Below are 17,503 nucleotides of genomic sequence, written 5' to 3' on the forward strand. Positions count from 1 at the left end.
TTCTGAAGAAGGGTCTAGGCCCGAAATGTCAGCCTTCCTGCTCCTCTGATGCTGCTTGGGCTGCTGTGTTCATCCAGCTCTACACCTTGTTATCTCTGAAGGAAATTATTATTAGTTTTTAAAACAAGTGCTGGAGAAATTATTGTGACTGAAAGCTGATAAATGCCCAGGGCTTGACAACGTGTTGAGGGCACTAAAGGAGGTGAGCGTGGATATAGTGGCTGTGTTAATTGTCCTCTACCAAATGCTGTAGATCCTGAAATAGTGCCAGCATATTGGAGGATGGAAAATGTAACCCTGTTGTTAAAAAGGATGGAGAAAGAAAATCAGGAATTATTAACTGATTGGCCTAACATCATCAGTAGAGAAAATGCCGCTATGATAAAGGATGTGATAACAGAATATTTGGGAAAATAACACTGGGATTACACAATGTCGACATGGATTTATGAAAGGAAAATAGTGTTTGACAAACTCATCAGAATTCTTAGAAGATGTAGCTAGTAGAATGGATGAGGAAGAAGACTGTCCATGTGGTGTGTTGGGATTTTCAGAAAGCTTTTGATAAAATCCCACATAAGAGAGTAGTGTCTAAAATCAAAGCATGTAGGATTGATAGTAATACACTGGCATGGATTGAGAATTGGCTAGCAGACAGGAAATAGAGAATAGGAATGAATATGCAGTTTTCCAAAATGGAAGGTGATGGTTGGAGCATCACAGGGATTACTGCTTGGGCCCAGTTATTCACAGTATATATCAATGATTTGGATTAAGGAATAAAATGTAGTATTTCCAGGTTTGCTGATGATGCAATGCTAAGTGGGATTGTGAGTGGTGAGGAGAATGTAAAGAAGCTCATAGCAATTTAGGCAAATTGAGAGTGATTGGACAAGTGTCTGCTAGATGCAGTAGAATGTGAATAATTGTTACAATGTCCACTTTAGTAGGAAAAGCAAAATTGCACAATATTATTTAAATTGTGATAGATTGAGAAATGTCGATTTACAAAGGTATCAGGGTGTCTTATACACCATTCACTGAAAGTGAGCGTGTAGGTGTAGCAAGCAGTTAGGAAGGCAAAGGGTTAGTTGACCTTCATAGCAAGAGGCTTTGAATACAGAAGTAAGGAACTGCAACTGTATGGGGCCTTGCTGAGACCACACCTCAATAACTGTGCAGTTTTGGTCTCCTTAACTAAGAAAAGGTATTCTTTCTGTCAGGGGAGTGGATCAAAGGTTCACCAGGCTGATTCCTGGGATGGCAGCTTTGTCATATAAGAAGAGATTAGGTTGACAGGCTGGGAGAGTGGGCAAAGTAGCAGCAGATGGAATATATTGTGGAAAAGTATGTGGTTATGCTCTTTGCTAGGAAGAATAGAGACATCAACTATTTTCTAAATGGGGAAAGGCTTTAGAAATCTGAAGCACAAAGGGACTTAGGAGTCCAAGTTCTGGATTCTCTTAAGATTAATGTGCAGGTTCATTTGGCAGTTAGGAAGGCAAATACAATGTTAGCATTCATTTTGAGCAGACTAGAATACAACAGCAGGGATGTACTGCTGAGGCTCTACAAAAGATTCTGGTCAGACTGCATTTGTAATAATCTGAGCAATTTTATGTTCTGTATCTAAGGAAGGATATGCTGGCCTTGGAGGGGGTTGAGAGGAGCTTTACAAGAATGATCCCAGGGATGAAGGGCTTATCATATGAGGAGTGGTTGAGGACTCTGGGTCTGTACTTGATGAAAGATAAGAGGCTTTCTCATTGAAACTTAGAGAATACTGAGAGGTCTGGATAGAGTGGATGTGGAGAAGATGTTTCCACTAGTAGAAAAATAGGACCTGAGGGTGCAGCCTTGGAGTGAAGGGAAGACCTTTAGAACTGAAATGAGGAGGAATTACTTCAGCCAGAGGGTGGTAAATTTGTGGAACTAATTGCCGCAGAAGGCTGTAGAGGCCAAGACATTGAATGTGTTTAAAACAGAGATAAACTGACTGACCGACTGATTCTTGACTATTAAGGGGATCAAAGGTTACAGGGAGAAGGCAGGAGAATGGAGTTGAGAAATATATCATCCATGATTGAATGGCAGAGTAGACTCAATAGACTGAGTGGCTTCTATGTCTTATAATCCTATGGTAATCACTGGAGTTTAAGAGAATGAGTAGGGATCTCATTGAAACTTGTAACACTCTAATAATTGGACAAACTGAATGCAGGGATGATAGCTTCCCTGGTTATGGGCTCCAGAACAAGGGATTCTCAGAATATGCAAAGACCTTTCAGAATGAGATGAGGAGAAATTCTTTCATTTGGAAGGTAGTGAACCTGTGTAATTCTCTCCCGTAGAAGGCTATGGAGGCCAAGTCAATGAACATATTTAAGAAAAAAATACATTTATAGAGCCTAAAGGTGTTGAGAGGTTTAAAAGAGAACAGAAGTATGGCACTGAGATAGACGATCAGTCATGATCATGTTGAATGGTTGAGTCAACTTGATGGACTAAATGGCCTACTCCTGTTCCTTTTTTAAAATGTTTTTATGCTGTTAAGCCACTTCAGTATTGTTGCACCTTCAAAAATCCAGGAAAATGTTCAGTATTTTATTATTGTGTTGATTCTTCAGAATTTAGGCAGGGATCGGAGTTGAGTTATTCATTGCAGTATTAGTCTCTTCCACTGTGGTAGCAACACTGTATGATAACCGCCAAATTTTGTTTGGTACTGCTACTCAGGACGTTTTCCAAGTTTGAAGTATACATGCAGATTATTAATGTTGTCATCAACTGTCTGTAGTAGTTGGTTTCTATTAATTTTGACCAGCTGGTTTTTTCATTGAGCTCCATTGGCCTTGGCATTGATTGGACTCCTTGGAGTCATTCTCCATCAACTCCTACCTTGAAGTCAAGGGTAATCATCTCTCCTTTGTCACCAGTGCTTATAGATACCCTCTCATCAACTTGTTCAGGGATGTTATTAGACATCTCTGGAGTGGGTGGGACATGAACCCAGGCTTCCTGGTTAAGAGGTAGGGACACTACTACTGTACCACAAGAGTCCCCACCACCTTTATCCTGGATAAAGGCTTAACAAGAAGCTAAATAGTTAAGGAAGAATCCAAATTAAGTGTTAGCCAGCTGGTTACTGGTGAGTAGGTGTCACAGTGCCGTTCTATCACTTAATAAATGATAGGGAGGATGGGGGAGTTTTGGTGGTTATGGTGGTTATTTGCTCGGTGATCTTGTTCTTTATAGATGAGACCTCTCAGATCAATTTTCATTTTGTTGTGGCAGTGACTAGTTCTACTTAGCAGGCAGTTACCACTGCAGTTTGGATGCCCTCGAGGCCCATGCCCTTCACTGGGTTTACCTCCTCTTCAATGTAAGATGCAGTGTACCTAATTAGCTGGTCACTGGAATCTGTGATTTAGGAATGTTGCGAGGAGACCAAATGGAACTATCTGCTTGATATATTGACTCAAGATGCTTGCAAACATTTCAGACTTATCCCTTTTACACTTCTGCAGTTGTTGAACATGTGATGTTGTGGAACTGTATCCTATTAGTTTTGCCTGATGTCCACTGCCGTTCTCAACTGGATGTAGGTTGATTGGAGATTTGTTGCATTTCATTTGCTGTAAAACAGCTTCCCTTGGGCAATAGCCTGCTAAATTTCACAGATTCACAGTGTGGAAGCGGACCATTTGGCCCATCAAGTCCACACTGACCCTCCAAAGAGCATCCCACCCCCTACACTACCTCTATAACTCTGCATTTTCCCCATGATCGATTCACCTAACATACACATCTTTGGACTGTGGGAGGAAACCGGAACACCTGAGGAAACCCACGCAGACACAGGGAGAATCAAACCCAGGTCCCTGGTGCTGCGAGGCAGCAGTAGTAACCACTGAACGACCATGCCTCTCGTTCTGTATACTTCCACAAGTGAGAACAGTTCCTCCCTTTACCAAACCTGTCGTGATTTTGGAATCTTCTATGAAATCTCAGTTTAATTGCCTTCCCTCCAAGGAAAACATTCCCAACTTGACCTTATAACTGAAGTTCCTTATTCCTAGGACCAATTTTGTAAGTCTCTTCTGCATTCTACAGTTTATTTACAGTGTTTCCATAGTGTGATATCGAGAACTGTACACAATACTCCAGCTGAGGTCTAACAAGTGTCTTATATAAGTTTAGCATAACCTCTTTTGTACTGTATTTCCCTATTAATAAAGCCGAGGATACTATATGTTTTATTAAATGCTGTCTCCAGCTTTCCTGCTACCTTCAATCACCCTGATCTGTGCCCACATACAACAGGTCTCTCTGTTCATGTACCCACTTTAGTATCGTATCCCATATTTTATTTTGTCTTTCCATGTTCTCTCTACCAACATGCATGCCTGCACACTTCTCTGCATCAAACTTCATCTACCCCCTATCTGTCCACTCCAAAAACATTGATAAATTGGTGGAGTTGTACACTAACTTCCTCAGAGTTTTCATTGCTTCCAAGTTTTGCAATCATCCACAAATTTTGAAATTCTTCCCTGCACAACGAGATTTATATCATTTATTAATGTCAGGAAAAGCAAGGCTCCAAATAGTGACCCCTGGAGGAACCCCTCTATAAACCTTCTGCAGCCCAAAAATTATCAATTGACTATTAGTCTCTGTTTCATATTACTCACTTAATTTCGGGTCCACGTTGCTACTAACCCTCTTGTTTAATGAGCTGTAAATTTTCTCACCAATCTGTTGTGCGGCTCTGTAATGAGTGTCTTTTTTAAAAGTTCCTATACACAACATCAGCAGCATTACCTTCATTGACCCTTTCTGTTTTCTTTAAAACAAACTTTAACCTGGCCCATTGAGTCTGCACTGACCCTCTGAAGAACATCCCACCCTATCCCCACATTTCCCATGCCTAATCCACCTAGCCAGCATATCCCTGGATGCTATGGGGCAATTTAGCGTGGCCAATCCACCTAACCCGCACATTTTTGGACTGTGGGATATTTGACAGCTAATTTCATTCATCTTGAATACTTAATAAATATCAACAACAATCTGTCCTGGTCCAACACTGATGCTATGGTCAAGAAAGCACAACAGTGCCTCTACTTTAACAGAAGGCTAAGGAAATTCAGCGTGTCCATAATGACTCTTACCGATTTTTACAGATATACCATTGAAAGCATCCTATCTGAATGCATCACAGCTTAGTATGACACCTGCTTTGTTCAAGACAGCAAGAAATTTCAGAGAGTTGTGAACATAGCCCAGTCCATCATGCAAACCAGCCTTCTATCCATTGACTCCATCTGTACTTCCTGCTGCCTCAGGAAAGTAGTTAACATAATCAAAGACCCCTCCCACCCAGTTATACTCTCTTCCACCCTCTTCCCTCAGGCAGAAGATACAAAAGTTTGAAAACACATACCAACAGATTCAAGAACAGCTACTTCCCAGCTGTTATCAGACTTTTGAATGGACGTCTTGTATATTAGAGTTGATCTTTCTCTGCACATTCTCTGTAACTGTAACACTATACTCTGCATTCTGTTCTATTAACCTGATGTACTTATGTAAGGTATGATTTGTCTGGTTAGCATGCAAAACAATACTTTTCACTGTATCTCGGTACATATGACAATCATAAGTCAAATTAAAGAATCCATTACTTTAAAAACTGTTTAAATGTTGAGTATTTTAATAATTTTGTGCTGCAAATTATTATGAAATGCTACATCTGCTATCATTCATAGGTACTAATTGACAATATATATTTATACAATGTTTATGTGAATGAATATTGCACATTTTCTAATGTTGTTTCATTTTCATGTAACTCTTATTATAGATTCAGAGAATATATTGGATGTTCAAATAAAAGAGAAACCAGCAATGTTATCAACTCACCTGAGCAACCTAAATACTGGCTCATGGAGACCCACAGCACAAGTTTCTCCAGTGCAAAATGAAACTGGATTGGCTCACCCTAGCCATGTATCTTCTGCCATTTCCACTGTACAATTCATGCCAGTGATCTCTTCGAACATCGCCCCCAGCCGAATGCTAAATTCAGTACGGAAATCAGAAAGAGGCAGTTTTGATATAAAGCCTATTACTGGCATTTCTTCTCCAATCCATGCAAGCTCATCTGTTGATCTTGGAAGCAAACTTCATGAAGGGCCTGCCAGTAGCATCAAAGTAGAGAAAAAGTTTTCCTCTCTTGGAGCCATGGTTGTGGATGTAATGCCAACATCTCCACTTCAGGCTTCCCAAATATCCACTAGTGTTATGGAAAACAGTGGGATTCCATCTAAAGTTGTAAATTTCGGGATTAGAACTAAAGTTGGACCTCCTTCCATGGACAGTACACCTAAAACAACTCCATTAACATTACCAAAAGTGGACAGCAGTTCTTCCACTACTGCAACATCTAACCCTGCATATAACCTTCCTCACACTCCAATGAAACTTCTCGTCTCCTCCTCTATTCCTACGGAACCTATGCTGGTGGGACAAACGGCCTATAATAGTGTTGTACAAGTTAAAAGTGTCTCACCTGCTGTAATAAGTGCAAGGACAGTTCCTTATTCAGCCAACACCAAAGTTGCCTTTTCAACAATGCAGTGTTCACCTGTAACTTCCATCTCTGGCGCTTTCTGTGCAAATAATAACAATGCACCTGCCAATAGTCATTCTTCTGTGTCCTTCACAAACATTGTGAGTGTGCCAAATTGTCCTATCCCTAGCTCCAGCCCAACCCTCTCTTCTGTGGCGGAAAACAGTTATATTAACAGCAATAATGGTAGTGGTGGCTCAGGAATGAATATCCCTATGCAGCAGCAGCAGCAGCAAACTGGGTGTAACGTGTGCAGTTCATGTGGCTGCAGTGGAAACTGTGGTTCAAATCCTGTGACAATTAACTATGCCAATTACTTCCAAAGCCCATTTTCAGGGCATTCAGTGTTAACTTTTCCAATTTTCCCATTCAATCCATTATGTAATAGTGGTTATATCAGCACCCAATACAATAACGGTACTGCCTTTCCCTATCCAGTTGTTCCACCTCCTGCTTACAATACTGGTTTGACTCCTGATTCCATCTTAAGTGGGCAATCAAACTTTGTCATGCCTCCCATGCAAAATTTCCTGGGTGGTACAACTGCAGTATATCAGACACAAAACATGCTAGGAAGCACAAATGGACCAGGACATAAAAAGAATGGGCATATTTCATGCTACAACTGTGGGGCTAATGGACACCGAGCTCAGGATTGCAAGCAGCCAGCTATGGATTCCAATCAGCAAGGTAATTTATACCAACATCAAACTGTATATTGGTAAACTTTCTTGAGTTGGCAGAATTAATTAATTTGAAATTGGTGCAGTTTAAAATTAATATAGAGTTTTGTTTTATTTTCAACAACTATTTATGTTTATACAGCACTTTTAATGAGACTTAAATAAAGCCCACTGAGATATCCCATGGTATTTCATAGGAACATCAAAACAAAATATGATTCAATATATGACTCAAATAGAGACATTAGTGTGCAAGATCGCCAGTCCCTTAAGGTAGCAGGATGGATGGATAAAGTTATTAAGAAGGCATATGAGATACTTGCTTTTATTGGCTGAGACATAGAGTTTAAGAGCAGGGAGCTTCTGTTGGAACTTCTTCCCTGCTGTTATTAGACTTCTGAATGGACCTCTCAAATTTCGAATCTAATGTTGATGCTGCTTTTTATGCACCTTCTCTACAGCCATATTATTGTATTCCTTGCCCTGTTCTATCACCCTATGGTCTTTGTATGGTATGATCTGCCTGTACTGCACCCAAAACACAACTTTTCACTTTACATAAATACTTGTCACAATAATAAATCAAATCAGAAAGGAGGGATGTGATTGCACTGGAGAGAGTGCAAAGGAGATTTACCACAGTGTTTCCTGGGTTGGAGTTTGAAGTGCGATTGGATGAATTGGGATTGTTTTCCTTGGAGCAGAGAAGGTTGAGGGGATATATGATTGACATATACAAAATTTTGAGGGGCATTAAAAGGGTAGATAAGAAGGAACTTTTCCTCTTAGTGGAGGGATCAATAACTAGGGGCATAGATTTAAGGTAACGGGCAGGAGGTTCGGGTGGGGTGTGAGGAAAAGATTTTCACTCAGAGGCTGGTGGGAATCTGGAACTCGCTGCCTGCAAAGGGTGGTAGAGGCAAAAACCCTCAGATTATTTAAGAAGTATTTAGATGTATGCTTGCACTCCCAAGGTATCCAAAGCTATGGACAAATTGCCAGAAAATTGGATTAGAATAGTTAGGTGGTTGTTTTTGACTGACGCAGACTTGATGAGCCTTTTTCCGTGCTGTAGACCTCAATGACTTTGCATGTGCAGCCAGCCTGGGGATTCACAGTAAATTAATTGGGCAGCTGCACAGATATCAGTCAGGGGTTTGGTCACTCATCAGTCAGGGCTGCCCTTCCAAGGCTGTAAGCAGAATGGACTACATTTAGTCCTTGTGGCCTGCTCGCTGAAAACCGGTGAGGATTATCAGGGGCCACCATTGTGACAGGGTAATTGAAGAAGCCAGTTGTGGGATTGGAGACAGCATGCTGAAATTCAGAAGTGACAATACTTGTGAAGGAAGGCAATTCAACATATAAGGATGGAAAATGATAGCAGATTGGAACTCGTGGATTTCTGTGGAGTGCATTGTCAACATTCACTGCTACCCTGGCTTTGATCGGGGAGGAGGGAGGCATGATTTCACTTATCCTGCAGCACTTATCACTTCTTAATGTATTTGTGGAGAATGGCTTGTCCTAAATACATTGGAATAAGGTCCCCTTTGACAAAAAGGTCCACGTATAGCCCTTCCATGCCTAAATATTTGGAGCCTTCCATGTCCAAAATGTGAAGGACTGTGCAAAGCTTTCATTTGTGTATAGTTTGATTGCTGATTGCTCACATTTTAGTAGGAATCTGTACAATTCTAATATTCCCCACACAGGTGTTTAAGACCAGTAACCAATGCATTCAGCCATAATAAGCGTCATCCTCACTGTGTTTGCAATGAAACAAAGGCACAAATGTTTCAGCAGGCCCAGAACCAGTACTAACCTCCATCAGCTGCTGAACATGCTCCACGTGAAGACACCATAGTTGTGAGGTACCCTCAGGATGAGGTGGAATTGCAGATGTCCTATTGTGTTCATTACCATTTCCTCCAGATGAGCAGGGAGCATTGCACCTGCAGATTGAGAATGTTGCAGGACACCGTCAAAGAACTATGCCATCAGCTGGAGCAGGTATTGTAACCTGAAGGAGTAGGTGGCCATCTATTCCAGAGGTCATCAAGGTCACAGCTGTGCTAAAGTTTTACGCAGCTGGCTCCTTGCAAGGATTCACTGGAGACCCGTGTGAGATCTCTCAATCCTCAACACACAGATATATGAAGGCAGTTACAACTACAATTTGTGCTAGATCGTACCACTTCATCTTGTTTCCCCATGACACAGCCCAGGCAGTAGGCTTTGTCAACATAGCTGAATTTCCATAGGCACTATATATTGTGCATTATGTTGAGAGGGCTGTATCATAATGCTGTTTTTATCAACAAAAAGGGTGATGATCTGTAAGGGCTTATGAAGATGGGTTTCTGATACATCGATCAATATGAGGGTTCCTTGCAGTACATTCCATACAGAGTATACTGCATAGCCTTGCCATGCTGTGCTCTGCACAACTGCAGCAAGCAAAGAGGGGATGTTACGAATGTTGAAGCACTCGGCAGAGTAGTAGAGGTACTTCCAAGTAGAAACATAAGAACATTGTGCAGGTGGAACATCACCTTCAGCAAATACATCAGCAACATAAGGCGTAACAAGCTGAAAAGATGTAATTGACACTCTGTTCTGATTATGTGAGCCAGGAACAGTGATACCTTATTGACTGTAAATTTGACATTGCTTGAAAGTCCCTGTTTCTTCCTGTAAGCAAATGCAGTTTTTTGGTTGCTTTTCCTTCACTTTTCCCATTGTTCATTAGACAGGAATGCTTTCAACTGTTCGTTTTTTTTAATTCAGTCACAGGATAAGGGTGTCACTGGCTACGCCAGCATTGGTTGCCCATCCCTTAATTGCCTGGAGAGCAGTTAAGAGTCACCACATTGCTGTGGGTCTGGAGTCACATGTAGGCCAGACCAGATAAGGATAACAATTTCCTTCCCTAAAGGGCATTAGTGAACCAGATTGGTTTTCCCTGACAATCGACAATGGATTTGTGGTCATCATTAGACTCTTAATTCCAGATTTATATTGAATTCAAATTCCACCATCTGCCGTGTCAATATTCGAACTCAGGTCCCCAGAATGTTACCTGAATTAACAGTTCAGTCATAGTACCCCTGGGCCATCACCTTCCCTTGTGTGGCTTGATCCTTCTAGCTGCCATTATAATGATGGTTGATTACACAAGTGGTAACATAAAATAACAATATATTTATGAATGTGAACTTGTACTTCCAGTGACATGTTACCAATTCCCCTATGTCTCTTCAGCTGGCTGCGATTGACCTGTTGCACAACTGGGCTTTAAATATTGTGCCAGCGGTGGAAATCCCAGAAGGTCCTGGTAGGAGTGACTTCTGCCATTGGTCATTGCATGATAGTGTGATCATGGTGACATAGACCATGCTCTCACTATCATGCAATGATGAGCGTAAATTTGTGAGATAATTCACACAAGCTCACAATGAGAAACCCTCCATGAAACTCTCTGAAATTGACACTTAGCCAATTTTTGGTAAAATTATCCCTTTCCTTACCTTTGTACTTCAACCACTTTGCAATTAAGGGAAATTAATTTGGACTTGTCTTTTTTTGCTACGCACTACTTGTTCATGTTCATGTTCTGTAATTCATTTATAGATATCCTGTTAAGTACCTAAGTTTTCTAGCTTTTCCAGTCTTCTTACTGAGTTGCATAATTTCACACTTCAGTTATACTTCATTTGGCCCTGTACCTTTTGAAGCTAATCACATAATCGGTCTCTATCTCTTTGTAGTCTTTGTGTCCTCTTTGCTGCTTACTTTCCCAGCTGCCTTTGTATTATCAACTTCACACATTAAACAGTATCCCTTCAAGTCATCATACATATTGTAAATAGCTGAGGCCCAAACATTGAACTTTGGGCACTCCACTAGTTATAGCGTACCATTTAATATGCTAAGATACTATGTCGAATTCATTAGATTTAATTTAATGTGAAAACTTCTTGTGTGATACCTTGTTGAATGCCTCTAGAAAATTCAAACATACTGCATCCACTGGTTCCATACTGTTTACTCTTAAAAACTCTTCATAGGTTTGTCAAACCTGATTTCTTTTCATGCTCACTATGAATTAATCACACAAAAACCCAAAGCTGACTTATTCCATTTCCTGGAAATTTTCATTTCTAGCTTCTGAAATCTTGAGGACATCCGAACTTCTGCTGCTTGTGTCCTTATTCTGACCAAGTCTTCTTCACTCATAACCCCTGTGTGCCCAAGCCTACATTGATTATTAGTTAAATAACAACTTAAGTTGAAAAATCATCATTTTTGCTTTCAAATTTCTCCATGGCCTCTGTCCTCTTGACTTTTATAATCTCCTCCAACCCGACAACCACTTCTGAGATGTGTTTTCCTCCGATCCTAATCTCTTGAACATCTGTAATTGTATTTTTAGCTGCCAAGGCCTTAGGCTCTGGACTTACATCCCTAAATATCTAAGCCTTGCTACCTCTCTTTCTTTAAGACACTCCTATATTTTGATCAAACCTGTGGTCATGTACTTGATATCTGCTTTACATGGCTTGATACTGAATTTTGTTAGATTACACTCCTGTGAATTGTCTTCGCGTATTTCATGATGTAAAAAGCTGTAAGTTGTAATTTTTGCTGATTGTCTTAATATATTGTGATTTTTCCAAGTGTGTTATTACCATGTTCTTAGCATTAAGGAAAATACTAGAATCTATTAGTGATGTCAGAAGAACTAGCCTATGATTCTCTGTGTTTTCTGTTTCTCTTTTCTTGAACAACAGGGTTACGTTTGATACCTACTAATTCAAAGGGTCTGTTGTAGAATCTTAAAAAAAAATCTGTAAGATCAAAACTAATGCACCCATTATCTCGACAGTCACCTCTTCTAAAATCCACAATGTAAGCTATCAGGTGCAGGGTACTTTTGGCTTTTAGTCCCATTAATTTAATTAGTATGCTTCATTTAGCAATACTAATTAAGTTCCTAACACTCATTCGCTTCTTGGTGCAGCAGACTGAGGCAAGTGACTATTTCTCCAAGCTCCAACTGTCCGATCACAGCAGTGGCTGTGTGGCTTTTCTGTGAAAAAGGCCCTTCATAATGGTGGCCTGGTTGCTGAAGATGTTTTTAAAATTCAAGTCCTTTGCAGGATGGACATTTCAAAATGGAGGTGCCTCTCTCTGTCAATTAAGCTAGAGAGCCTTGAATGGCCCTTCAGCTTCAAGAGCCTACCCAACATTTTTAATTGGACAGTAATTCTGCCCTCGGGCCATTAATTGGCCAGTCCAGGAAATATCACTGTTTCCCACATAAAATGAGATCTTAACCCCCATCTTACTGCAACACTGGGGTCCTGATCCAAAACCCAACAACATTTAGTAGTTTCCCAACAATTAACATTTAGATTAAGAGATTTATAATTTCTAATTTATCTCTCTCACTCTTATGAAGTAGTGGAGTGCATTGATAATTTTTTAATCCAAGTGGGAAAACTTCATGAAAAAGAGTGATTTTTGAGAAATCATGACTGCAAGTATGATCAATTTCCTCAACTTCTTTAACATCCTGAGGTGAAAACTGTCAGATCCTGGAGGAACTTCAGACTAGTCTTGATTCAAGACAGCTGAAATGTTTTGTAAATGCTTGGCTATTATTTTGCTATGGCAGTGGGAATAACCTGGGAGCTGTCCTACATTAGCCAAAAACTGTAACTTCCCTGAATTAATCAAGATTGGATAACTTCTTATGGTATTTGTGATATTGTCGAGAATAAAGACCCTATTTTTCCGTCTCCCTAGTACCCAGTTTTATTTCTTTTGAAAAATATGAATTTTGTTAAGTACAGAAGTCAATATTGATTTTGTTCAAATGTAAGTAACCTAAACATTGTATTATGTAGTACTATTCTTGGCAAATTAATATCATACAGTATTTTCCAAATGCAACTACTGAACTATTTTGAGCTGTTTTGGAGCAGACAACAATAATATGTATGTATTTGTTTTAAATTGTCTTTCAGGTACTTTTAGACTGAAGTACGCCCCTCCATCTGAACGCATGGACTCAGCAGACTAGCATTTGGAAATATGCATTAGCATGTATCACAATGTGCCATTGAGTAAACCAATAGCAGGTACAAAGAAAGATGCAAAGATGTTTCATGGATATCTTGACCTGCTAAATTAATTTCCTGCTGTTTTTATCCAAAGGTGCTTTTTTAAAAAAAAAAGTTCTTATACGGGAATAGAAACTACACTACGCATGCACTAGCTGTAAATATAACTCTAAGTGAGTTTCGAGATTGGCTAAAACCAGAATCATTAGCTAAAATTGTGCAATGATATTGCACGAAGAAAATGAAATGTATCCAGAACCATTATATAACTGTGGATATTCCTACAAACTAGAACAAAACAGCAGAACTGTTTTCCTTTTGATAGCCTATTATTGTACAGCTTTACAAGAGTGGAGAAAAGGGGGAAACCTCCAGAGGGAGGAACAAGAAACTTTATAAAATAATTTGCTGTTACATTTACAATGCAATATTGATGGAGCACAGCAGAGTTGACCAAAGCGCACTCATTTGATCACCAAGTTAGTGAAGACATTTGGAAAACAATGCTGAAAGAACAAAAAGACTCTTCCATCTCTGAGAAGATGCATTGAGCCTAGATTTGGCTGGGTGGGAAAGCTTGTATCTGTTTTTGTAAGGTTCTTCAACTTGTATATTTTTAAGAAAGAGACTTTACATGTAAAAAGACGCAAACAAATATTTTTTTTGTAAAGTTAGTGTGTTTTTTGTAGAAATATTGTCAAGTTCTCCTGAATCAATTTGTCATGTTTACAAGTATTGTGTGTACGTGTGTGTATACAGAAGAACCTTTACACGTGTCCATATTTAGGGAGAACATTGAATATGTCTGTATTTAAGATGAACATTGAATTAGTCCTGCAATCTGTAACTTGGATGAACTTGCATTTCACACTAAGCAAAGTCAGTTTACTCTTCAGTGTGAAAAGGAAGCCTGTTGTTTTCTGTCAACATGTGGAACATGAAAATTGATGTTCGCTTATCATCCATAAGAAAGAAATCTTGGTTTACTAAAGTAAAAGTTGGAAGAATTTTGCTTCAATCACTAAGAAATCCATTTATTTTGTGCTTTTTCAGCCCCAGATTTGTAAATACAGATCTATAACAGTTAGATATTGAAGCTGTTACTAATAGTAGCTCATCATCTGGTCTCTATGCAAAGTGAAAGCTGCAAGTTTTACACAGAACTCCACATAGATGCAGTATTATTTCCATGTGATTGTATTTTGAGAATAGTCAGTTGAAATGTTTGCTGCAACAAATTAGCATTTTTACTTAACTCTTGAACTTGGAGAATTGGCATTTAGAACTAATTTTTTTGTTACCTGTAGTTTTATTGAACAGTATGAGAGGAACATGTTTCAATATGGAGATGAAGTGAGAGGATCTAATATGCACCATTACTACTTGCCTTAATTAACTTCAAATTAAAGCCAGTTTTCCAAATAAATTTTATTACATTATTATGGGATTGCATCCTAAGGTATAAAGGTTATAACAAAACTCTTCTCGGTAACTTTTTTTGGCGTAGTCCATACTTCTGCTGGAGACGAAAAGAATATTGTTTAGAAGTTAATGCAGAGGAATTGGATTTGAAATAAATATGTGGTGTGCTCATCCATAGCAATGCAAGTGTTGGGTAAATAAAAAGTTGTTTTTATTTTGGTAATTCCTGCACTTTCAATGCTTTGTAAACCCTGTTTGAATATTCTACAGAAGCCCTGTGCAATTTCTACACTGTGGCCCTTCATGTGTGGTGACTGCTACATATCTCTGAGCACAAATGGCAGCTTTTACCAATCATATACAAGCTATACTTACCAATGTACAGGAATTAATATGGAATATTGTGCTATTAGACTTTATATCTGATGTCAGCATCATTTCACAAGATAATGTTGGCTTCAAAATAATTTGAGTTTCAAAAATATTGTGATTTGGGTTCAGAAATTTCAATCTTTTCCTTTCTGTTCATAATCCAATCCTCCCACAGTTATTTCTAGGACCAAAGTTATACATCTTTCAAGGGCTTTCATGTATTCTGTTGTTCAAAACCTGACTTTGAGCTTTTTTTTAAAAGAAAAAATCGAAGATCCTTGATGCCCCCTGCCCCACTATTACATTGACTTAAAACATGAATTGCCCCATCATCATCCTGTCATAGCATCAGTGGAGCAGAATGTTGGATCCTGCTTGCCATTCATGATGCAGTGGGAAAAGTCCTATATGCAATACCTATACTAGGCTGGCTATGGTCACCACATTTTAATACACATTACTAGCGTGTGGGCAAAATACCAAAACATGCAGGACTATTTCATAAATTTATAGGACTGTTTTATAATTCTGGTGAATATGGTTGGGCTTCAAAATTTAAATAAAAGTAAGTTTGGTTAAAGTAAATGTTGGCCATCTGGCCTTGAATACACAGGCAAGTTAATGTTTCACAACGACCAGTTACACAACCAAAAGCAGATATGATCATATGCAGCAATCTGTGTATGTATCATGAAAATGTTTGTCCAAATCATGTGACTTTCTGAAAATTGTTTGAAACTGAGAAATTTGCTCTTCTTGCTGTCTCTCCCCAGTAATTTCTCCTTTGTGTTTGGAAATGTCCAATGTGAGAACAAATGTTTCCGTGCAGACTTGCAACACCAATTAGTATTTTAATTGGTTATCTGTTGTTTATTCAGGCTAATGTTTTAAAAGAAGGATATTAAAATACTGACTGGAAACAGATTTGTGTTATAATAAACTCATAATGAATGATAAGTGAATAAAATTTTACCAATGTATTACAGATATACAAAAACTTCTGCAAAAGAGGCAGAAATGTAACTGGCATAAGACAGTGCAACTGCCGCAACACTTGAGGATATGTTTTTGAAAATTTACATTTGACATGAGTGCATTATGGCCAGGTAGTTGGGTTGAATTGTCAAAAAAACGCCATTTCCCTTACATATATTCACATGATCTTGCAGTGCAAAATGTTCTACTTCCAGCTTAATATCAACATTTCTTGTTGTATTAAAGAATAAATGTAGAGAAATGAACCATAGGGTTAGTTTTGTTTATTTGAAGAGGATAATTTTTGTAGCAGCTGTCTGTATGTGTCTTTCTCTTTTCCGTCTATCATACTTGGAGTGGGTGTTGTAAAGATGAATTGTCGAGTTCCCAATGTCCAAACGATTAAAGTCAGAAGTCACACGACACTGGGTTATAATCCATCACATTTATTTGAAATCACAAACTTCTGAAGCAGTGCTCCAAAGGCTTCTGATTTCAAATAACCCTGTTGGACTTTAACCTGATGTCGTGTGACTTCTGATTTTGTCCACCCCAGTCCAACACCGGCACCTCCACAAATGATTGAAGCCAGCAGTGAACTATTGCAATCTCTAGAAGATCCAAGTTTCATTCCTTGTCTGTGAGTAGGCTTTTCACATGCTACATTTCGCCTGTATCTCTGGACTAGTGAAGGTTTTGAAGGTGGAAGGAGAGGAGATAGGGAAATCAGCAGTAGTTTAGATTTCTGAATACTATTCAACACGTTCTGATGGAAGGTGTTTCTTTTCCGAGCGATGATGCGATCATGCTGACGGTAGTGCTTTCTACGATTGGATAGTCTGCAATTTAAGTTTGTGCATAAAGAATTTGAGGAATGACAATTTGAATGAAGTATTGGAGAGCAACTGGAAGCTTTGCGATCCTACTTTAGCAGGAGTGGTTTATTCTGGGAGATGGGAATGGGGGCAGGTGGCAACTGGAAAGAATTGCACAAAATTTTATATTCAAGTTAAAAATTCCCAAGTGTATGGTGAAAGTCTTCAACATGTTCCTCAATCAATATATTAGCCAGCTTCATAAAATAGGTGACGTGCTCAACTTTTAAGCATATTAATATTTATGTTCTATCAGCAATCTTTAGTAACCTTGTCACATCTGAGCCCCTGTGTAGATGCAGAGTTTCTTTGGCCTGCTGATTAGCTTTCCATCTTTCTCCAAGTTGTTTGTTATTTCTTTATAGTACTTACTCTGGTTAACTGTTAAAATAAGATGTTTTTGAAGAATTAATC

The 17,503-nt window shown here is 39.0% G+C and overlaps 1 protein-coding gene across 1 annotated transcript in view; it reads left to right on the forward strand.

The window, feature by feature from the left end:
- zcchc14 (zinc finger, CCHC domain containing 14) overlaps positions 1-16,693 on the forward strand; it is a 128,389-nt gene extending 111,696 nt beyond the window's left edge. Inside the window, exons 10-11 of the mRNA XM_048605976.1 lie at positions 5,867-7,324; positions 13,350-16,693. Of these exons, the coding sequence (XP_048461933.1) occupies positions 5,867-7,324; positions 13,350-13,405 (1,514 nt within the window). The 3' untranslated portion in view covers positions 13,406-16,693. The remainder of the gene's footprint in view (positions 1-5,866; positions 7,325-13,349) is intronic.
- The last annotated feature ends 810 nt before the right edge of the window (positions 16,694-17,503 follow it).

This window comes from Rhincodon typus, chromosome 15 (assembly GCF_021869965.1).
Source record: "Rhincodon typus isolate 14 chromosome 15, sRhiTyp1.1, whole genome shotgun sequence".
Taxonomy (NCBI): Eukaryota; Metazoa; Chordata; class Chondrichthyes; order Orectolobiformes; family Rhincodontidae; genus Rhincodon; species Rhincodon typus.